The sequence below is a fragment of the Plodia interpunctella genome, chromosome 8 (assembly GCF_027563975.2).
Source record: "Plodia interpunctella isolate USDA-ARS_2022_Savannah chromosome 8, ilPloInte3.2, whole genome shotgun sequence".
Classification (NCBI taxonomy): Eukaryota; Metazoa; Arthropoda; class Insecta; order Lepidoptera; family Pyralidae; genus Plodia; species Plodia interpunctella.
In genome coordinates, this window is record NC_071301.1 from 3,545,900 (window position 1) to 3,569,494 (window position 23,595).

At 36.2% G+C, this 23,595-nt stretch overlaps 4 protein-coding genes across 7 annotated transcripts in view; 2 read left to right on the forward strand and 2 right to left on the reverse strand.

Moving 5' to 3' along the window:
* Positions 1-566: 566 nt before the first annotated feature.
* On the forward strand, positions 567-8,430 carry LOC128671864 (arginine/serine-rich protein PNISR-like). 2 transcript variants are annotated; one of them, XM_053748680.2, is made up of 12 exons: positions 567-1,073; positions 1,365-1,485; positions 1,931-2,092; positions 2,481-2,593; positions 2,819-2,985; positions 3,652-3,795; positions 4,357-4,462; positions 4,698-4,763; positions 5,776-5,855; positions 6,558-6,693; positions 7,163-7,984; positions 8,317-8,430. In XM_053748680.2, the coding sequence occupies exons 1-11, from the start codon at positions 773-775 to the stop codon at positions 7,960-7,962; spliced, it is 2,196 nt and encodes a 731-aa protein (XP_053604655.1). In that variant the 5' UTR covers positions 567-772; the 3' UTR covers positions 7,963-7,984; positions 8,317-8,430. The 2 variants fall into 2 exon arrangements, with proteins under 2 accessions (XP_053604655.1, XP_053604656.1); XM_053748681.2 differs by having other exon boundaries at positions 7,163-8,430.
* A 735-nt stretch (positions 8,431-9,165) lies between these two features.
* Positions 9,166-10,784, reverse strand: Tango14 (Transport and Golgi organization 14). The gene is made up of 2 exons (XM_053748682.2): positions 10,354-10,784; positions 9,166-10,029 (listed from the first exon to the last, which is right to left on the reverse strand). Exons 1-2 carry the CDS (start codon positions 10,646-10,648, stop codon positions 9,566-9,568), a joined length of 759 nt encoding a protein of 252 aa, XP_053604657.1. The 5' UTR covers positions 10,649-10,784; the 3' UTR covers positions 9,166-9,565.
* An 831-nt stretch (positions 10,785-11,615) lies between these two features.
* RpS30 (Ribosomal protein S30) lies at positions 11,616-13,549 on the forward strand. 2 transcript variants are annotated; one of them, XM_053749030.2, is made up of 5 exons: positions 11,616-11,733; positions 11,925-12,009; positions 12,426-12,591; positions 12,856-12,949; positions 13,443-13,549. In XM_053749030.2, the coding sequence occupies exons 2-5, from the start codon at positions 11,935-11,937 to the stop codon at positions 13,498-13,500; spliced, it is 393 nt and encodes a 130-aa protein (XP_053605005.1). In that variant the 5' UTR covers positions 11,616-11,733; positions 11,925-11,934; the 3' UTR covers positions 13,501-13,549. The 2 variants fall into 2 exon arrangements, with proteins under 2 accessions (XP_053605005.1, XP_053605006.1); XM_053749031.2 differs by having other exon boundaries at positions 11,726-11,821.
* Positions 13,550-14,449: 900 nt separating this feature from the next.
* The window catches only part of LOC128672109 (uncharacterized protein), a 28,709-nt gene continuing 19,563 nt past the window's right edge, over positions 14,450-23,595 (reverse strand). For both annotated transcript variants that reach the window (XM_053749027.2, XM_053749029.1), the window contains exons 4-9: positions 19,832-19,920; positions 19,280-19,395; positions 18,564-18,749; positions 17,283-18,326; positions 17,079-17,204; positions 14,450-16,710 (exon numbers count right to left, since the gene is read on the reverse strand). In XM_053749027.2, coding sequence (XP_053605002.1) covers positions 16,559-16,710; positions 17,079-17,204; positions 17,283-18,326; positions 18,564-18,749; positions 19,280-19,395; positions 19,832-19,920 — 1,713 coding nt within the window. In that variant the 3' untranslated portion in view covers positions 14,450-16,558. The remainder of the gene's footprint in view (positions 16,711-17,078; positions 17,205-17,282; positions 18,327-18,563; positions 18,750-19,279; positions 19,396-19,831; positions 19,921-23,595) is intronic.

Genomic DNA, 23,595 nt, shown 5'->3' on the forward strand with positions numbered 1-23,595 from the left:
TGTACGCACGTTAATGTCAAAACCTATAGAAAACAACGGAGTTGGACGGACCTACAACTTGGTGCATCGTCACAACGAAGCGCGCAATAATGGGGCATGACTCGAAGTATGTTTGTCCCACAGATATAAGAATATTACATTGAAATGTTCTTATTATCTGTGGTTTATCCTTCTTTCGCGTCAAAACGATGCGTTGGATTGAGGTAATTTTGTGTGGAGCTAGTTCGAAAGCAGAAAGGAAAATCCAGCAATGTACATCGAAAATGCAATATTTGGCGAACTGTTTGCCGATAGTGTGGAGCCGACATTAACGACAGTCTACAGCAATCTATTGGACAATAGCCATTTCACATTATGGCGGCAAGTGCCATCTAGCAGTAAGTGAATGGATGAACTAAATTTGACACGAAAAATATTTACACTACTGCCATCTATTGAACAAAAGTTATTACACGGTAAATGGCAAGTGCCATCTAGTAGTGAATAGATGAACTAACAATAAAAGAAAACTTTTTAATTTAATCAATTGCAACACTTGAAATTTGTGTGTAGGGCACACCGCGTAAAAAAAAAGAAATCATTGAATTTGACAAAAGATGGGAAAATGTGGACGATTTCCATTACATTGGACGTTGTATTTTTAGGTTTTATTTCCGTTTCTAATTGTGATAAGTAATTAATAAAGTGCTAAATGCCTTTTGTAACATCAGAACTTCTTGTTATTATTCAAGTGTATGTACAAACTATATAAATAGACAATATAGTGGCAACCATGTTCTCTGGCAAGGATGCCGCTAATCCTGCGTATCCGACGCAGTGGGCTTTGAATCCCAGTGCTTATCAAAATGTGGATTCAAATTCAGTAGATTGGGCTGCTCTAGCTCAACAATGGATCGCTATGAAGGAAGCCGCCGCTATAATAGCGGCGCCTCCGCCACCTTCATCGAAGCCCGATGCAGAGGAGGGCGAAGCACCGATGGAGGTCGAAAACCCTGATAATACGGAATCAGTGCCTACAGGGGTTGAGTGGAACTCCGGCAGTAATTCCTGGGACAATAATTGGAACCAGTGGGGTAAGAAAAATGTATAGCAAATCCATAATTTACGTTACCAGTGTAGAGATAAATATTGAATTATATCTATATATTGAATTATATATATATATAGGGATATCAAAATTTGTATATTGACTAATATCAGCTATAGCTGTAGCAAAATTTGTTTCTTCAAAGTTGCGATAGAAAAGATGCATCAGCATATCACAGACTATAAACACCTGTTGTAACTAAATCCTAAGGTTTTGGTTCAGATAATTTCTACTTATCTCAGCGTTTAAAATGTGCTATAACAACTATCCTACACAGGATGGGGTTGGCCCGGTTCCGGAGGTGTGGATTCTAAAATGGTGCCAGATTCATCTATAGCCATGGCACCCATGATAGATGGGTATGCTATGCCACCAGATGGGCCTGCTGCTATGCCTGGGTAAGATTAATTTTAAGCCCTATTTTAATTTTAAATCATTCTGAATTCCCTAATCTGCAATGTCCATACAAAACTTGGTTAGTTGGTTGGTTGGTTGGCTTGGTTGGTTAAGGTTATAAATAAGCAAAAGTTTGTCTGTCACACTTTCATGTCTCTGGGTTAATGTTGAAATTTGGGATACATTTGGTAATAATCCAAGGTCATAAATAGGCTACTGCTTGCATAGCTACTTTAACTTACTAGAATCATGCAACATTTTGGCTGAAAATGCTGTGTCAGTACCTACACTTTATATTGTTTTATTATTAAGTCATATAGAAACATATTTTATGCAACTTCAGTTTAAAAAATAGTGTATAAAACATCACTCAATACTATTTTAGCCTCCACATGCAGAGATGAGTGAGAGAGGTTATACTTTATTCAATCATTGTCCCACTTGCAGCTACACAACTGGCGTGCCAGCGCCGACGTTCCAGCACGGGTACTGGACGGCCCCGCAAGTGGCGCAGGACGCCAGCAGCCGCGACAGCAGCCGCAGCAGAGACCGGCGGTCCAAGAGCAAGAACCGCGATCATAAATCTACTAGGACTTCTAGAACTAACAGGTGTAGTGATTATTAGTCTTTTCGTCAAAGTCTGAAGTTCTCCAGTATTTTATCCAATAGCAAGGGCAATCAACTATATGTATATTCCTATTATTATTAAAAATATATGGCGCTTAAGATTATAGCAATTATGAATTTGTTACATTACTTTTTTATGCTATGGAGATTGCTGGAAATTAACATAATTCAATGTTTTTTTAGAAATTTGTTTATTTGATCCTTAATTAAATTCTTTATTTTTCATTTTATGAGATGGACAGAAGGGAGGATAACACACCTAGACCTAGGCAACACATTTACAATAGAGAGCATTTATATTTTAATTTTATATAAACTTTTCTTTCTTTATGTTAAGACGTTGTGAAATAGCCCATTGTATTTTATGCAGAGATAAGCCACCGATCATACCACCAGTGATCGAACCAATTATTCCTCCGGCGACATCCACTCCCACCATAGATGCAGCTAAACGCAGGCAGCTCCCCGCTTGGATAAGAGAAGGTAAAATAATATTATATTATTATTTGTAACCTTCAAATTTGTATGCGCATTTTAAATTCAAACAATTTCAAATTACATTCAATTAATCTGGCAGTGTTGGGTTCTATGTCATCAAGTTTTTATTCATCCAACTCTACCTACTCTATCATTTATGAGAATGTACACTTTTAACTGTGTATTCTAAAAAGTATAACTTTTATAAAAAATAACAATATTATTTAACAGGTTTAGAGAAAATGGAACGTGAAAAACAGAAAGCAATAGAGAGGGAACAAGAAAAACTGGCGCGTGAAGAAGCAGAAAAACAGAAGAAGAAGTTGGAAGAAGAAGAGTTGGAGAGAATGAAAGCGGAAGCAGGGGGGGAACCTGTGCCACCGCCAAAAAGCAAATTTGTAAGTGCTAGATTTATTTCAGGGTTATCATTATTTCCAGCCATCCATATACAAAAAATAAATATACTTTTCTTACAATATGAATAAAGCACAGAATTATAAATAGTACCTTGCCTTTGAAGTAATACCTCGATAAAACCCCTTATCGCGGTTCTATCTAATCATGTCGTCAGAGATTTCATGTTATAAATATCTACTCTCATGATGCGTGCCCTTGAACTTCTGCTTTTTGAATTTGTTACGGCAATAAATATTGGCACATTTTTTCGAGACATATGACTCTTCAACATGATTGTATTTTTCGCCCATTTTGTGTAACTACTAATCTATCTGCTAACACAATATAACCTTGTAGCAAAAATGAAACTTGTAAAGCCGAATCCCGATTCACTCGAACATCACAATTTAATTTTTGTAATTTTTAAAAATATTAAAAGTACAAATTTCCCTGCGGCAACATGCCCAAAAGCTGACAGCATTGCCAATTTGTACTACAATGCTGTACCTGTGGTATACGATTATTCTGAAATATGTTTATTTAGATTGACTTTATTGCACACTACAAACATAAAAAAGTACATAAATTATAGAAAAAAACTTAATGACAACAGCGAAATTATACAATGAATTTCATTATTATTTATTTCAAATGATCTGCCATTATAGGAATCAGATTCGGAGCCCGAAAACGCAGTGATGGAGTCTGAGTCAGATCCGGAGCCGGAGCCGCAGGGCGAGGAACCGGCCGTCAAGGAGGAACCGGAACCGCAGCTCGTTAAGAAGACCAAAGAGGATATCATGCAAGAAGTGGTAAGGAAATCATTTGGTTGCTTCTCTGGGATACCTATGAAGATTTTTGAGAAAAAATAAAAGTATCCTATGGTGTGTTAATCCTTTTCCATATGTAAGGAAGGCCAGTGTCACAGCAGTGGGGCTTTGTAATTACTTTTAGATCATTGTAACACTTGATTGGCGAATAAATAATATGAATGAATGTTAATTAACATTAACAATCATTAACAATTCATACTTCCGTATTTATACTATTAGTAAAATTATAACAAAATCTGATACAAAATACGTTGGTATAAATAAATATATTAAGACAAATGACAGACTGAGCTAGCCCCAAAGTAAGTTCGAGACTTGTGTTATGGGATACTAACTCAACGATACTATATTTTATAACAAATACATATATAGATAAACATCCAATTGGTATAAGTCTGCTATTGCTATATACTATTATAAAGGCTGCAAATTTCAGCTGAATAATAATTCAGCCGTAATTTTAGCTCGGTCAGAACTAAAAATGCCAAAACCTAATATTTGGTTGGACACTAACAGCTAGTAACTAGTATTTGATTTCAGATGCTCACAGTGCGCCGCACTCTGACAGAAATCCTACTGGAGGTGACTGACAGTGAGATTCACTTGGTGAGCCAGGAGGAAATGGCCCGGTATACCGCCGCACAAGGTATTTCCACTCATATAGGCTTATACCAAAAGGCCCGTCGATCGACACATTACTCTATACAAGAAACATCCGCGTACTGACTCTGAAACTGTGATATATTTAAATTAAATTGTGACGAAGAACCGTGCTGTGATAAAATGTGATAATTCATCGCTAATAAAGTCTTATTTCAGATAGCTGTTGATTGAATACATGTGGTGTGTGATTAATGTTGGTTTTATTTATATGGTAAAAGCGTCGCGCCTCAACGTGTTGAAAGCCAGCAAGTCCAAGGCTCTGGCCGCCATCGCCAGCGGACTCGGTGAGTTGCAGCTCTTCACACGTTACATGAACTATCTCGCTCATTCTCTCATACATACGTCTCTAACCTTAAATTTACTTAGCCATGTTGCCTGTACACTGATTTAAAATTGTAAATTTCAAAAAGTTCTATGTTATTATTTCGAAATGTACAATTTTTTTATAGCAAAAAATAATATAGATTTGTACCCTTTTAATTTCAATGAATTATGTAAAAATTTGGAATGTTTGCCAGATAGTTCACGAAGACATAAATGGCAGTCTTATCATCGTAAATATACTATTAAATTACAAGAAAATGGCGGGTAATATAATATACTTGAAATCCAACTTTTGTATTGAACAACTTTCCCAATCATTCAATATTTCTTGTTTGAGATTCTCTAGGGAACTCTGTTCAGTATCATATGCCATTACTGCAGTATTTAAATATTGATTCACTGAATTCAAATGAAAACTGAACTGCCATGGATGTCCATAAAAACCTTTTCCTTTCAGCTGACACCGCATCAATATTCTAACTTAGTAACAAAAAGGAAAATATTTAAATCGGCAAAGTTTCACCCCATTGTGTTTAATGGAAAATTGGTAAGAATACATCCAGAATTCTATAGATGTTCTAATTAAATTCATGTATATGTATGTGAATTTCATTTATATTTTATCCATTCAGTTATCGCGCTCTGATTCGACTTAATTTACCATTTGAAATGTAATAAAATAAATGTACTAGCAAACTAAGATATTGGCAAAAGTATCATGTAGCCTCTATATAGGCTTTCAAACGTAACACGAGCACAACCATTTTTAGCCTTTTTTCATTATGTTTTGTTTGTTCTTTCAAAATGTGAAATATTGAAAAGTGATAAGGTCAAATCATATATTAACTGTAGGCTTACCATGCTTGAAATTTTTATGAATAAAATGGTTAGAATTTTAAAGAATGAATGGTAAGATAGGTCCAGCAGCGCTTGTGACTACAACATAGTGTTATGTGTAGTGTATGTGTGCAGGACTTGGCGCCTATGAGAGCAGCAGCGAAGACAGCAACGGTGAAGACGACCAGAATGAAATCTCTGACCACCAGCTGCAGGTTAGTTATGGTGTATCATAAGGTCCCGAGGTTCAAAATTGTATAGCGAAAAAAATTAACTATTTTGACAGGTTATGTGATTCCTACCAATTATCCGATTTTAAGTACCTTCTCTTAGAATTTTCGAGTTTTTAGAACTACTCATTTGAATAAATGACGTAGGTATTCAAGGAAACACTTTGTGCTAAAATAACATTAGCCAGTACTATGTACCCAAATGTAAAATCTTTGCCCGTGTACTTATCTTCATGACGCACAAAGGTCACATTTTTGCAGAGTGTAAATTTATGTATGTATGTACTTATAGACATTTGAAATGGAAAATTGATTATACTTTTATTTCATCCTAATTTTTTAAAACAAAAGTATGTTTCCCTTCTACCATGAAGAACTAAACAATAATAGCTTTATCGTTGTTGCTTATATATTTTCTTTATCACACGCCATATATATGTTTATAGCTTGTGGTCCGCCTCATAACAGCGTGTAAGGGACACAGCCAGGCAGCTGATAGGCAGTAATAGCATTCCCAAGAAGGGTGACGTCAGACAGGTGGCCTGTTGTAAAATCACAGCAAAATTTTCAAAATTTGAGGTTATTTTACGCTTACTTCATGACGGCACAATCCCGAAACAATCCCAAAACGAAATCGGGAACACGCAGACATGGTGAGATATATTTGTTTTGTTTATTACTTCAAAGGAGCTGATCAAGCGCAGAAGGCAGGAGTTCGAGCGGACGGCGCGCGACATCGAAGCCGAGGTGCGGCGCGCGGAGCTGCGCGAGGCGGGCGAGGACGCCACGCCCGCCGCCACGCCCGACAGGCCGCGAAGATCTAGTAAGTTTTTCTCCATAGAACAAATATAGACACATGGCAATGGCCACAATGGCATTAATAACATCTGCTTAATCGCAATCGAACCTCAATTCTTCCGCTATATTTATGTACACAATTTGTCTATTTTCTTGAATCAAAATTAAACCAACATTACAACTGAAACTGTATGAAATGCCGGAACGATCACTGTTCAATTGAGATGTGTAAAACCTGATGTACCTATCAAGTTTTACATAGCGATTATCACTTTTGAACAAACTTGACCGGAAGGGGCTTACTTCATTTACTGCGCATCCATTGGCAACTGACTAGTAGCACGTAAGTGGGCGGCCAGGTTCCCATGCGCCCGGTGTATTGTCACATAACTTTTGTTGGAGAAATAGGAAACCTGTTTTTACTTCATGGTTCTCTCACATTACTCCCCTGCGTCATCTACAGATACCTACTACGAAAAATTTCAATATTTTAGGATCATCAGCGACGCCTCCGCCCATCGAAACAGAAACACCAGAAAAACTTCCGGAACGCCGCCTCTCTAAAGACAAAAGGCCAGAAAAAAACAAATCTATCGACAAAGTAGACGGCATTAAAAAGTTAGATACGATCTTTGAGGAGAAAACGAAAAAAAGTAAAAGGGACCACACCCTTAGTCCCCAAAAAAATAGCAGCAAATATAACAAAACTAGTTCAGCCTCTTCTAGCGATTCCGAAGCGGATTCCTTGTCTTCCAGTAGTTCTTCGTCTGAAAGTGAACAGGGAGTGAAAATTGAAAGTAAACGTGCCAAGAAACGTAAACGAAAGAACTCCAGTTCGAGCGAGTCAGCGAAGAAGTCGAAGAAACATAAGGAGAAGAAAGACAAGTATCATAAATCAGATAGGAACTCATCGAAATCGAAACACGACGATTACGAAAGATCAGAAAAATCAAAGTCAAGAAAGAAAGATGAATATTATGACAAGCACAAATCATCAAAGAGTAGAGATTACGAGAGGTCGCATAAAGATAAATATAGAGATGAGTCTGACGATGAGAGACCTAGGAAACGTACGAGGAGATCGCGGTCGGGAAGTTACGAATCGCGGTCCGAGCGTCGGCGCTCGCGCTCGCGGCGACGGGACAAGAGGTCTTACGACAGGGAGAGTTCCAAACGGGATAGGTCCTACGACAGGTCGGGCCGGGACTACGACAGACACGATAGGTATGAGCGGTCTAGGGACTACGACCGGCGGCGCTCGCGCAGCGGCAGTCACTCCCGACACCGCCGGTGAACCAAGGTTACACATACGACAGGTTGTACATATTTTATATTATTTTTACGGAACGCTTTGACTAATAGTGATACATTACATTGTGTCTTACTCGATAGTTATTCATACTTTAATATTAAAGATAACTTTGCCATTTATTGTTATTATAGAAGAGTGTTGTATTTGAATTGCAAACACGGTATGAACGAAAATATCAAAAATATTCTAATTGATTATTTTTTTATCTAGCATAATTTTTTCATTGGAGTCGTCACTAGCAGAATTAATTTTAATTAAAAACAGACTTCCCACATCTACCTTATCTATACAATTAATCTAACAAACAATGTAATAGTTATATTTTTTCTCTTGCAGGTCGAGACAATTCTGCTTGCTTCAGGTGTAAATATTTGAGTATTTGTGTATAGTATTTTAATATGCACTAACCTTAAATGCATTACCTATTCCAATAAATTTTATTTGACAGCAATACATTTTCATTTCCCTATCCTTAAAGTGCCAATCTATTTAATTAGACCCTTATTCATTTACGTATAATAAAAGTTATTGCTTGAAAATACTAATACAGAGGGCTTTAGTGGCTACTCGGCCATTTAAAACTCGACCACGGACCGGAGGGCATGCTCAAAAAATGGTAGTGGTCAAGTTAGCGATTCTTGGCCTGTTGGTAGAGTCAATCAATGTTCCAAATGATTGACCAATGTCCTGAAATGATTTTAGGGTATTTGTTACGGCCCAAGTAAACTGTTACATACTCAGTCATTTGGCTTTTTAAATACTTTTTCCAAAAACATACTCCTCATTGACATTTAATTTTGATATAATGAAATGAAAATGATAAAATGAATGTTATCAAAGAGATCAAACTTTAAATCCTGGTGGAGTTACATGGAGATACAGTTTGCTTTTATTACAAAAAATACAACACAATAATAACTTGAAGCATTTATTACGAATACAGTACACTAACAAATTAAAATTGTAATAGTTAACTAACAATTCTAATGACTGAGTTGAACTGGAACTGAAAGCTCTTATGGAGTAATCATTCAATAAGTATATTGTAGGTCTCTTACTGAGACAAACATGGTGACAAATCTGAGAAATATCCACTTTTGTCCATATTTGTCCACTCCTAAGTTTAGGATCAATTTATGCTATTTAATTTAACTCTTGCACTGGGAGCATAATAACCAATATAAATTCAGCCAAAAAGTTTATTGAATCAAACACCAGGTTGTGTAAAGAACAATAAAAAAAATAATTAAGTACCTAAAAATGTGCACTTAAATTTGGCCTCATTACAAAGAAAATTGGTTACAGTCCTATTGAAGTCATGTTTTGTGAGTTGCACCCTTCTTAGACCTACAATGGGCCATAAATAAAAAAAGAATATTGTCTGGACCTCATCAAGACACATTTTACAAAAAAGATAATTAGATGAATTGTAATTTAAAATGGATAATGATAATGTATGTTTTCGATATTGTGTATAGAAATAAATCAATTACATTTCTATATTATAAATAACTGGAACCAAATTTATTAAAAATATAAATAACCTAATATATATACTTAGGCCTATTATTTGGCTTATAGTTCACTACTTACCAAACCTTTGATCACATTTATTATACTTGTACAAAGCACCTACATAACTATCAACACTAACTTTATGGTCTATGGAAAGCTGCACAAATTCCGTAAGTCTTATTTGCCATGGCAAAGCACCATAGGTGCATAAAAACGACCCAGTGTATAACAATAACTCTGGATCAGGAATGGAAGGATAGAATGAGGATAATACTCCACCAAACTCTTGTGCAGTTAATTCCCTAGTATTTTGTGGACATGAAATCTTTTCTTCAGCTATATTCTGTATACATTGAGCTACAACTGGTCGACCATCGTCTTGGGTAAATATATTAACTGTGACTGTGTGAGCCTGTTGGCCATTAGTGTAACCATTTAAATCTGGCATTCTTGTCCATTTAATGAAGCCTGGTATACCTTTTTTATATCTTTCAACTTCATGAAATAGTTTCTCTTCATTCTTCTTCAGTTCTCCTAAAAAGAAGATCTAGGTATAACATTCAATTTAAGATTATAAGTATAACTAAGCTTATTGTGGCATTATCAAATTTATTGCAGTAAAAAGAATTCTAATTGCATCATCATGCTGTCGGTATTAGTTATTTATGGATGACAACATATATAAATACAAAATTTACATAATTCAAAATATCTTTTCTTTTCATATAAAGGTACAATAGCTAAGTAAGAAACTAGGAATAGGATAATATCTTAGGTTATTTAATTTTTTATATAGGTATTAATTTTTATAATTCATGTATACTGACTTAAAACAAAAAAATGTTTATAGATAAATACCTGTGATGTCATAAAAGCTAACATAGGGAATTCCAGCTACGAGACTCCAAATCACAACACGCGCCAGGTCTGCCAAACTGTGGTGGTCGGTATCGGCCTGAACCACCAGATGCTTTAACTTCTTGGTAATTTTGGGCATATTCTCCAGAATAATTTTTATATCACTTTGATTCACTTCACTTTCAGATGAACTGCTGCACCAAATTTGCTGATAAACATTTTGAACAGCAACAAGTAAATTCACAGCCCAATGTATCAATGCAAAGAGAAACTGCCGAAATAATCTCGACAGCATGTTCAATTAAAAAATCGCCGCAATACCACGACGTCCAATAGTTTATCATTTAATCATTTTAGTATGAAACTAGACTCCAAAAATGATACACTGATCACGGGCAATCGGCCCAGTCAGCCGCTTTTCAATGACAGCCAATCACGAGCTCGCGGGTGGAATAGCAATGCTTCCAACCAAACGAAAGAAAAAAGAATCAATATTAGGGCCCTTTCACGATAGTCTGTTTGCTATCTGTCGTGCCTGCTATAGTCACTCACACACATTCTGCATATGTGTGGCCGATCACAAGGATTTTTTGATATTTAGGATTAGGATTTCCCCCATGGAATAGGGCATATTACGCAAAACTCAGCGCAGATGGCGCTACTGGTACAACTAAGGTACACAAACATTGCCATTGAGGCAAAAAGTGCCAATTTTCAATATTGTTGCAGATTTACGACCAAAAATGCCTTCTACGCAATCGTGTTCAATATCTATTACAAAATCGGTTAATCGGTGTAAAATGATAAGTACATTTTAAATATTATGTGTGTGTATAAAATATATTTTATTATGGGAGACGCTTTTATTAAACTTCCAATATACTGTGTACAGTATATGTGTAGATCTGTTTGTACAATATATGGGTAGAATCTTGCAACTCAATAAAACTAAATGGAAATAAGTAACGATACTTTTAACGTTAATTAGTGAATTGGTGAATTTTAACGTTTAATTTAACGTTTTTGAATTGTAGTAACGATACCCGTCTTACCGTTACCAGTTTTAACTTTAGGGAAATAACATTAATTAACGATACTTTTAGTGTGAATTTGGTAATGTTAACAAGCCCTGCGACACAGCATATATGACGGCTCCACACTATCGTCGAATAATTTACCGAACTTCGGCGATTCGGTACATATTGCTAGATTTTCATTGTGGTAAATAAAAGCACTCATCTAACTACGCAATGTTCACACATTCGCGTCACATTTGTCCGACTTTGGCGTCAGTGTAGAGCTGACATTTAGATTAGATATCTGTTTTCCGTTTCCGCTTGCCATCTTTGTTTCTTTTACTTGTCAAAATTGGCTGATAAGGTTAGTGAAATTGCATATTTCAGTATAAAATTAATTATTCCTATGAAAAACGCCGCGATAACTAATAAGCTCAGGAATTACGCATTCAGTAATATTTTTAGTAATAATTTAAAGTGTTACTTCATGCATATACTGTGTTGTGATTCAGTCAGAGTTCGACCACGCCGTGTACATTAGTTTTGTTCTTTCAGAAGCCTCAAAATGCAGTTGCACATCAGAGGACAATCTACGCACGTTCTAGACGTCAATGGCGAGGAGTCCATTGGTCAAATTAAGGTAAGAAAAACTTGTAAAGACTTAATTTATTGACGATAAGATTCATAGCGTATGATAAATTGGTAATGTATTTGATTTATTCTGCGTATATCTGGGGTGGAAATAAACTATCTGGGTATCATAATACTCATTTTACTGTTGGTTAGTGCTCAAATGTTTACGATAAATTAATTTGAGCAACTTCATATAGTTGTTGAGGTTAGGTTAGGTGACGACAATAGACAGTAGGTACCTATGATATTTCTTTACTACCTATCTGTCATAGGTACTACTTACACAATTTACAAAAATACCTACAACTAACAGACAAAAGTATGCTAATAATAAATGGTATTAGCATACTTTTGTCTGTCTGTGTTTTTCAATATGAGACAATTGTGTAGAAATGTTCCAAAAAATTGTTATACAATTTCTAGGACCGAATTAGGACCCTTGCTGGTGTAGAAGCTGAGGAGCTAACACTGTCATTGTGTGGTGCTCCCCTAGAAGATGCATGTCTGGTGTCTGAGCTCTCATCCACAGAACTCGACCTCACAGTGCCACTGCTTGGTGGTAAAGTGCATGGTTCTTTGGCTCGTGCTGGTGAGTAATTGTTGAAATGAATAGAACTATTTCATTATTTCCTGATTGGGAATGCCAGTGCAAGCACCAGATGTTGATTAGTCCTCCCATTCTGCGACTATTTCACCCTAATTTGTGAATTGAGTTTAAATTTTTAACTCTGTGATGGAAGATAAAGTTGGTGTAAGCATTTTGACAATCCTATGCTTATCTGTCTAAAAATTTGTGACACATATTAATTTATTCATTTAAGTCAGCAGAGCAATATTTCTTTTTTAATTTCAGGTAAGGTAAAGGGTCAGACGCCCAAGGTAGAGAAACAACAAAAGAAAAAGAAGAAGACTGGCCGTGCCAAGCGTAGGATCCAATACAACAGGAGGTAAATTATAACCTTATATTATTTTCTTTCCTTAGTCAAAACATTATTCAGAAATTAGACTTTCACAGGCATTTTTTGATGCCATACATGAAATTAAATAATATTTTTCAAAGCTGCAAAGAACTACCAAGCCAGAAGGGTTTACCATTATTCTTTTTTATATATATTTTTACCAATGTAAAAGTAGGTAAGTACATTTACCTTGTACATAATCACAAAGCATGTATATAGAAATATAATTTTGATCAATTGTAAAGTGATGAAAAATAAAATTTTATAAACCAGGCACAACAATACTTACATCATATCAAGCTGCCCACCTTCCCTCAGCAGTTTCTTTCATATTAATGCTTCCCTACCTAATTTAATGTGTGTCAGTGCAGCCTGATACGACTTTTCCAATCTATTTTACTACAAGGAAAATCTGTCGCGGAAAAAAGAACTGACAAAAGCTAGTAATTTAGATCTTAATATTTTTTGTATTACATTTCAGATTCGTGAATGTTGTACAGACCTTCGGCCGTCGTCGCGGACCTAATTCCAACTCATAGGTTATTCTTTGTAATTAAAATGCAAATATAAGATCTTGTTTGCAAAGAATGGTATTATTAAATCATATTCAATCGAGCAACCCTTCTTTTTAGAACACTATTAATACCGGCTCCACACTATCGCGGAAAAGTTCGCCAAACTTTGACAGTTTCGCCATATATTGCTAGTTTTTCATTGCAGTAAATAAAAGCAGTCATACAAACTACGCAATGTTCATGCATTCGCGTCGGTATGTGGTTCGGTGACAGTGTGGGTGCCGACAAAAGCTATATAGATCCAAATAGGATGCAATGCAATATGGATTATCATTTTTTCGCCCACTAGTTGGCGCCACTGGCGAATATAGTTGTCACTGGCTGACAGTTTTATCCTACGCATGTACGTACAATCCATTAGTACTAATGCGTACAACACACGTTCTAACACATATTTAAAAGGGCCCCGCGTTTTAATTCGCTTTTGACCATTTTCTTATATGGACTTTGCCTCTAGCAGTGAATTCAATCGCGATAATTATTAATTTAAGAACATATGGGATAATCATCTGGTTCTGTCATCCCCTCTTGATCGCTGAACAAAGGAACAATTTGCTGGTATGATTTTTTTTAAAATGTCATTTTTGCCTATCTTTTTTCTTTTCTAATTTCTAGTTAGATCTTGTTGCATTCCAAAAAAAAATCGTGCAGTAAACCGTTTTGTAGTTCCCTCGTCGCGAGCCGATCGTGGGTGCACCGTCAGGTCGTGCTATCATAATATGGAAACTGAAGCAATAACGAGGAAAATTTGACAAGCTGAAGTAGGTGAAATTTAAGATTTGATACAAACATCGGAACAGGTAAAAGCCGGGTATATTTTTTGTTGATCTGTGGGTTAAACTAATACAGGCTTGTATTATAGGCTTGTCATTCAGCATCTTGGAGATTGGTTGGAGATAAAGTAAACACAGAATAGTAACAAAATCGTTATTATTATTGATAAGGTGCTTACATGAACAACCTAAGTGAAAACACCCAAGGATTGCTTAACACTACTCTTGGATCATGCATGAATATCTCTTTAAAACATGTAAGTACTGGGATGAGGTTACATTTTAGTATAAAATGTAAAATCCGTTACATATTGTTATCACAATAATAATTCAAAATAGTAGTAGGTATTAATTTGAATATCATCAGTTTGTATAATGTCTTATCAATATAATCACTAATTTCTATTTACACCGCTCGCATTGGCATCCTTCAATTGTTTTTATTTGTATACTTTTCATATCAGACCTCTAGCGTTAGAAATAATTGTACTGATTTTTGATTCCGTAAGCACATCCCATCTCCGTAACACTTGGCCATTTGGCATTATCAAACATCATTTTGAACACAAAATCATTCAGTTGTAGTTTTATTACCAACCTATGTACCAAAGTAAAAATGAGTGTGTGCCGTCAATACGCTATTGAAACTCAAAACATTAACAATAATAAAAAAAATCAAAATAAATATTATTCGACGAGAGTTGACCAGATTCATCTCACTAGAATAAATAAATGGACAACACTCAACGGCCCACAACTACTCAACACCACAACTTTTCAGCAAAAGACTGCTGTAGACAGTGTTATTCCCCACTAGTTTATACCTGCATAGTTGAGGCCACAGTCCGTTTTTAAATGGTCTGTGGTTGGGGCGCACAGAGCTTACAGTTTAATTGGTACATAGAAAATGAACTCCAATGGTCAATACGATGATCGAGAGTTTGCATTTAACTCCTTACTTGTTGCCTCTCACTTCGAATCGACTACGACGCAGCTAACCAATCACATTACAGTGTGATTGTCGTCGCCTCACAATGGCGCGCTGAGTCTTGCTGCGAATCGACTCGATATTGAGAAGTGAAATGCAAACCCACACTTTACCCACTGGTGATCGAAAGTATATAAGTAGTAAGCATACTAAGATTATGGACATGATTTGTTTTTCAAAAAATAAGATCGAAATGTCCTATTTGTTACAGAAATATGCAGTTATTGAAGACTATGATTTCTCTATACTATAAAAGACCACAGCCTTTACTTTTGTAGCACTAATCTAAGATACTCATAATAACCCACACAAACACAATTCATAACAGAATACCAATAAATTGCAACTTCTACGACCAGCTACAATAATATAAAATTTTCGTAAAGTAAATAATTACAATTTAAATCTATTTATCACTTCATAAGGCACATTTAAAATTACATTTAGTTATTTCAAACACGCTTGTAACATGCAATATCCTAAATTACAAACTAAAATATAACAAGAGTCTTATAATTTGCAACCACATTAAATAAGTGTAGTATAAAATTGAAGTACAATTTGGCTTCAGATCATCTCATTTAACAAAACTGCGTACTATTTCTATTTTACTTTTGAGTCTTTGTACTTTTACTTCTAATCCTATGTAAATGCATTTATCTGACTTAACTGAGCCTATACACTAGTTCAATCCACTGCAGTTTTGTCAAAAATTTACTTTTGGGAATGTTTCTACTTACTAATTTCATATTCGAGGCAAGTTTTACTTTATAAATATTATTTAACTAACTGCGCCCAAACGGTATCTGTGCTATTCCAGGTTAACATTCTACCCTTATACCAAATTTAATGGAAATTCCGTTCAGTAGATTTAGAGTGATTAAGTTACAAACATTTTCACACACTCAGATCCAAACTTTATCACATCTACTTACGATAGGTAGGGGTTTGTTGTAGCAATGGTTATACAAACGTTTAGAATACACTTTAAACGATAATAACATTTTGGACAATTTATAGATTATCTACTTGGGTAAGATTGCCGAAATGGTTTCAAGGCTGGTATTCAAAGCATTTTGTTTTGGCCAAAACCAATTTCAAAATCGGCCATTTCGGAAACGTCGAATTCCAGTCAGAAACTTTTCCACACGTTATCTAGTGACTCGGAATACCGATACCATAGCTGGAGTTTTGGCACCAAGGTTCACTCCACCCTAGACTGTTTGGTATCACGGCGGTCCACTCGACCTTCCGTGCCCGATCAAACGTTTTGTGGAGGATTCAATTTGTTTCTTTCCTTCTCCCACCTGCTGATGCGGTCTACTGGGAAGCACATCAATGCAGATATCAGTAGGAAGGCTCCAGACACGCCGAATGTGATGTCATAACTCTGTGTCTGGTCCATTATAAAACCTGTAAAAATAATAATTAAATCTTCAGTAACGAAGTGTTGTACTTAGGGAAACCGGCAAAATGCATACCTATTGCGTTTTCGCCCTAAGCACATTGGCCAATATAATTAAACGAAGAGATAAGATTTTTCAATGTCTACTCGTATATGCGGGTTCAAACACGCACAAGGCAGGTATTTGGCACTGTGCCCGTTGCAAAGGACACAGATAATGGCGCCAACTATACTGAAAAAATTTAATTGATCATCTGTTAATAAATCTACTATTGACATGTATTAAAAGTAGTGATTAGGGGCCGCGTGATTGTGTATTAGCGTCATTCATCACCACAAGTATAAATGTGTTTTAAAGGAATTTTTATTCACTTACCAGCAATTGGAGCACCTAATAAAGCACCAAGTCCTTGGAAAAGAAGGAAAAGACCGAAGCAGTTGGTCAGTTGTTCTAGACCAAGATATTCCACAACCAGGATCGAACGGAGAGACGCGAAGCAAGCTGAAAGGACAATATTTTATTATAACGTATACATATAGGAATTATTTCACTTATTGCACAAAAGAAAGGACAACTTACCAACAGCAAGACCGAAAACAGCGCAATATCCGAACTGGTAAACGTCATGGTAGTACAGGCCACTGATCATGGTAGCAATGCCTCCTGCAGACACCGCAATGTTGTTCAGCCACAGTGGTGACACCTTCGGCATCGAAGATACCAGACCACACATGATACGCCCGACGATGTTCGCCACTCCAATGGCAGATACCAGCCACTTCTGACTAATTTCACTACCATGATTGTCCTTTGCTCTTTGCGTAGCATACATATAAGGTACGAAAAATCCTAACATCGTGAAGAATCCACTCACAGCGAGGATTACGAATGTAGGAGAACGGAAAAGGCTGACATCCAACATAGTTGCTAATGCCCTCTTCACAGCTTCGGGACAGAATTTGCATTTGCTTGATGTCTCTTCTCTGGTATCTTCCTTGGTCGGAACGTGTGTTACTGCTAAGTGGTAACCCAGAGATGTACGTGATGTATATTGTGGTAGCCTGGTCAAGCTAGCGCCGAAAAAGATATCATCTCTGTACAGCGGCCTGGCTACAAGGTCCAAATGAGAGCGGCGGGGAGCTTGTTGAGAAGGCAATACTTTGACGGTTGCCCCAATAAGAGGTGCAGTAGGTGGTTCAGCGTTGTCAATGTTGCTGTTGGAATCTTCCTGCTCATCTTTCTCGGCCACTGTTATAGTCATGAAGATGGGTTTGTGTGATTTGATTGCTCCAGCGTTGGCTGATGCTCTACGGCCTCCGTACTGCGCACCGTTGATATGACTGTTGCTGCCACGAAACACTTCTTCGGCAGTTGGATAGTGAGTGTTGTTGGGCACACCCATCCAAGTATGCGGGCTGACTTTGTTAGTGAATCTCATATCTGCTGGCAAGGATATGCCCGAGTCTAATTTGCTCTGCAATTTGAGCATCGAATTCAGTTTTTCAACTGCTTCTTCGTGCCGACGAGCCATATCTTCTTCCTCTGTTTGGTCTGTAAGTGTTACTCTTATGGGTTGAATCGGTCTGAACATTGCTCCGAAGATTATGCATAAGAGCAGCATGCCTGCAAAACAATAACAAGACGGGTATAAAGATTTGTTTCATTAAATACATTTGACATATAAAGTGGAATTAGGCAAATTAAAAAAAAAGTAAAACTGAATAAATGCTATAGAACATTTTGTACGACGAAAGACCAGAACCATAGCGTCATACCATCCTAGGTGGTACTACCTACTACCCGATTAATAGTCGATACATAGTCTTTACTAGTAAAAACTACAAAGCAAACTACACTTACAAGCATGAACAACAATAGTGAGCCGCCAGCCGAGGCTGTCGTTGAGCGCGTCGGTGAGCGGCGCCATGACGAAGGTGCCCACGCCTGATCCGCACAGTGCCAGGCCCGTGGCCAGGGCACGCCACTTCTCGAAGTAGAAGCCCACGGTCAGCACCGCTGGCATGTACACCATGCACAAACCAATGCCTGTAACATATGCAGCTTGAATAAGTACGAGGCAAGCAAAGTATATTAGCTATGTATGATACGTTTAGTACTTATTTACTTAGGTACACACGTATACTAAGTGTACTAATTTGTGCAATCTCTATTATAGTAAAGAAAGATGACTGTTTACAGTTTCTTCTGGTTTCAACAGTGGTCGTTTCGAAATGCTAGTAGTTTATAGCTTGAAAAATGCCTGACAAAAACTGCCTGAGGAGGTCTAAATTCGGAATAAACGCTTTGAATTTGACTTTCTTTTTTTCAAGTCAAACCTCAATCTGAGTTGAAACTGAGCTACGAGTCTCCGAATTTAACCACTAGGATCCCAAACTGATCCACAGGATCCTGGGTGAATATGAGTATGTGACCAGATGCACACACATTTTTATTTCATTTTAGGTATTTCCAAACAATAGGTATGCATCATGTGTCGAAATGTGTACATAATATATATATTCTAGATAGATTCTATTTCTCTTGAAGTTATAAGTATTATATATACGAGTACCAACCACCAACGATTCCGTAGACAATGTAAAGATACTCGACGCTGGTCGCGTAGTAGGAGAGAGCGAAGGCAGCTGCCGCCACTGTGCTGCCGATGATGGTCACCACGCGGAAACCGTACCTTCACGTAACAATATATTATTTATTAATTGGTAGCTATTTTCGGATGTGGGTACCTATTTATATCTAAGCATACTGTTTTCCCTTTTTTATCAGTTAGTATTTGGCTTATTTCAGACTTTTGAAGCGGATATGAAATCGATACAAGCTAATCGATTAATTTCTTTTCGATAATTATTTATTGATTATAATAGTATGAATGTAAGTAATTATTATAAAGCTTACAAAATAAAAGAGTTCCTGAATAAGGAAGTCCTTATGCTCATAGGTAAGTTAAATTAATTATTGGAATTAGATATCGTGCATGTATAAGGAAAAAAATATCCAAAACCCCGTTATGTGAACTTACTCGTATGTGCCGAATCACAAATTATTTCCATAGGCAAAACTACTTTAGTACAATTATGTAGTAATTCCTAACACGAGGAAAACCTTACTTGTTCGCCAGAGCTGAAACGAACGGCCCGGCCAGGAGGTAGAAGCCAGCCAGCAGGGAATTCACCGGGGCCACTTGACATTCCGAAATCTGTAAAAAATATTGCTCAAATTATTCTCGTGTTAAGGAAAACAATAGATGACAGTCACCATAGGTCACAAATTTTAACAAAGACAAGAATGAGTTTTACTGTATGACTTTACATCAATTACTCTGTACTGTAGTAATGTCAATTTTATTAATGATTGATTTTGGAAATGATTCCTTACTCAAGAAAATTGACGGATTGTAATGACCGCGCAGCCGCAGCGGTCGAAACGCTCTGCGAACCACCCTATGACGTAATATCAGATGGTGACGTTCGTCATTTACTTAGATACTTCAGAAAGTAGGGTTTCCACTTAAAAAAGCACGGATTTTGACGTAAGACAAGGTATGGTGGGTGGTACCTTGATGGTACAAGGATATTCATTGCAAACAGACATTATATACCTACATAATAACCCAAATAAATTTGAGTTTTACTTACATTGACATCATTGTATAAGATCACATCATTTTGGGAACAATAAAATCTAGACCACAAATCTGAAAAAAACCATACGAAAGGCAACCCTAGCAGGAAGTGAATCTGTATTTCCCAGTGTTGCGTTGTCTGATGCTCTCTCGGCCTACTGGCCTTGTTGACAACCTGTTCTTCAGAGAATTTAGAATAGCTAATTACCGGAGGCATTAAAATTGACACTTTGACAATTCGAGGCCAGACGGGTGATAATTATTTGAATGTACCTATCTACCAACGTTCAGTGACTAGAAATGACTACAATATTACTTAAAGAATCGATTAAGCGCACTTTATTCGTATTTTATTTATTTCCAACAAATATGAAAATGTTTACATAGATATCGTTAAACGGTTGGCTGGGCGATTAGGACTGTTTTCTCGCAGTATTAACTGTGCCCTGTAGATTTTCTGTAATAACTGATGTATGTTAACCACTGGAATTATTTTTTCATAATGAATCAAAAATTAGAAAGGACACATGTAACATAAAGTACGAAAAACATATCAATAATATTGGATAAAGAATTCGATAACTAAATTGTCGTGAGGGGTGAAAATTTGTATGAAAAATGCACACGCGAATACACGAACGTATTGTATTTGATATTCTTTATATATATAATATTCTTATATTTGATATTCTTTATTATATATTATTTATATATATATATAAAGAATATCAAATACAATACGTTCGTGACTTGACGGCTCCTAGACTCAACCTCAACTGGCACGATATTAACGCATCCTATATACTACAGACGGTACGAACAACTTTACCGTAATAAAAACTGCAAGTCTGTCTAGTCTAGACAGTGTGCATAAATTAATGATATTAACAGGAGTAATTTCATAGCAGCGTTTAGGAAGTTTGTGCTTTTAGAAAAGTTAAGATTTTTTCTAATGTTTTACCTACAACAACGTTTTATAAAAATGTTGGTCAATGTTTCTAAAAATGATTTTTCGAATTACTTTGAATAGGCATTTTATTTTTATGTGATTAAAAATAACGGAGTAAAAAAGTAAACTTTTACTAACCTATAAGTATTGCACCTATTGCATTATAAGTATTGATTATATTTTTCTGTAGCTTGAGTATTCTATTCCCGACTTTACATTAAATACATATACAATAATCTGTATCCTCCTGATGATTTTATCAGTATGATCATTCGGTCCATATTCATTTGATACCAAGCTTGCTCAAGTCTATGTGTGTTTCTATTGGCACAAGCATGTTACATACAGACAGACTGACTTAGCAAACTATTTGCTTACTTAACGGGATGTTGGGTACTAACTAGTCACTAGACGTATGGTGCATTTCAATAAGCTATTTACCTGTGTTTCGAACCACACATAATGCTCGGTCCGAACATGTTTGTTGGTTCGTCGGGTCAAAAGTGTCAATCAAATTATTTAGGTATCCTAATTAAAACGAACCGAATACACATATGGAATTAAAACTGTTTTGCCCTAAAAATGTTAAAAGTGGCCAAGTGAAACATCAGCATTATGTTTGTGCAAAGGCTACCTACAACAGACCATCCTACCTATAGAAAATTTAAGTACCTACCTTCCCGAGTATTTTATAATTCCCAGAACTTGCCGTTCCACTGTCGTCAATATAGGATTTCTCTTTTAACTGATCATAAAATGAAATAGGCTGTGGTCGGTGATGACACTATTGGATAATTTAAACTATGATTTATTGTTTATATACCTAGCGTCATATTTTCTACACGTTTTTCTGTAGACTTATAGTACTTAGATGATCTGGTCTCGCTAAGTATAGGTATACCTAGCTTTATCTAAACCTTTAATAGGTTGAAAAGTATTTTCACAAATTTTCAAATTCATTTGAGACTGTGTAAAAGTAAATAATTAAAATATTCTGAACATCTTCTGTGCGAGAATCATATAAAATTGTAAACAGTCTATCTGTATAGTAAATTACCTATGTATTTATAATATTTGGAATCCAGTAATGTGTCATTAAACTTTGGAATGTTACAGCGAAAGTAAATCAATGGAGCTGTCAGCATTCTTGACCCTGCATCGAATTTGCAATGTAAATGATAATCACGTACGCATGATGAGCGTACCGTATATAGCTAACTTTTGACGTTTATTCGTGCCTTTAATGGTCTTGGATTTTAAGACCACTACTACTAAGGTTATTCTATGTAAGTAGTACCTGTGTATTTACTTGTTAATGACGATTAACTATTAAACCAGGCATACACGAGTAAACAGTGTAAAAGCGCAAAGTATCAACTTTTCCAATACAGTATGTGCTGTGCAAACTAAAATATGGTTGTGACCGAGTGATATTGGATGTGGTATTGTGACTATAAATGAATAGAATTTCTAAAACTTGTAATTAAAATGTCCAACTAAGTATCTACAATATAAATAGATGGAACAGATGATTTACACTACCATTTTGGCAAGTTAATACAATTTTTACGTTTACTCCTAGTTTCTAGAATAAGAAAAACAGATTTCAAGTAGCGTTGTGATTGTCGCAGTCTTCATCATTATTGGATTGGAATGAACTCTTGCAATCGTGATAATGACTTTCAGTTACAGTTACGGACAATACAGCTACGAACGAAGCCGTGGCCTTTGTGAAACAATGAACTGTGTAATGAACACACTAATTGATACTAAGTTAGAAAACAGATCTCCCCAAGTTTTTTTTTCCTTTTCGGCGGCAAGTTATAATAAACTATCAGACATAATTCGTAGATCGTTTCGATCGATTTGTAGATCGTGGGTAGGTTGATGTATGAAGTATCAACCTACCCATATTCATACTCGCCCCTACCGTGGCAGTAAAATATATGTTGAGTCCTAAAAATATAGACCTAAAAATTAGTTTGCTAGACTATCTACGATCTTCCGAAACAACTTCTTCCATTCTTATTAGACTCGACCACAACTGCTTCGCTTTATATTATTACATACCACTCCATATCATCCCGTGGATGTCGTAGAGGGCGACATAGGGATACGTAGCCTAGGCAGCAATAGGTTGATGTCGCCTGTTGTATAATAACAACCGAATCTTCATTCGAATTTTAAGATTGTTTTTTACGCTGACCCTAGGCGTGAGGAATATGCAGAGATGATAGAGACACGTGGCAAAATATTTTTGTTAGATTTAAATTATTTGGAAAGTATTACGAAATGCTGAG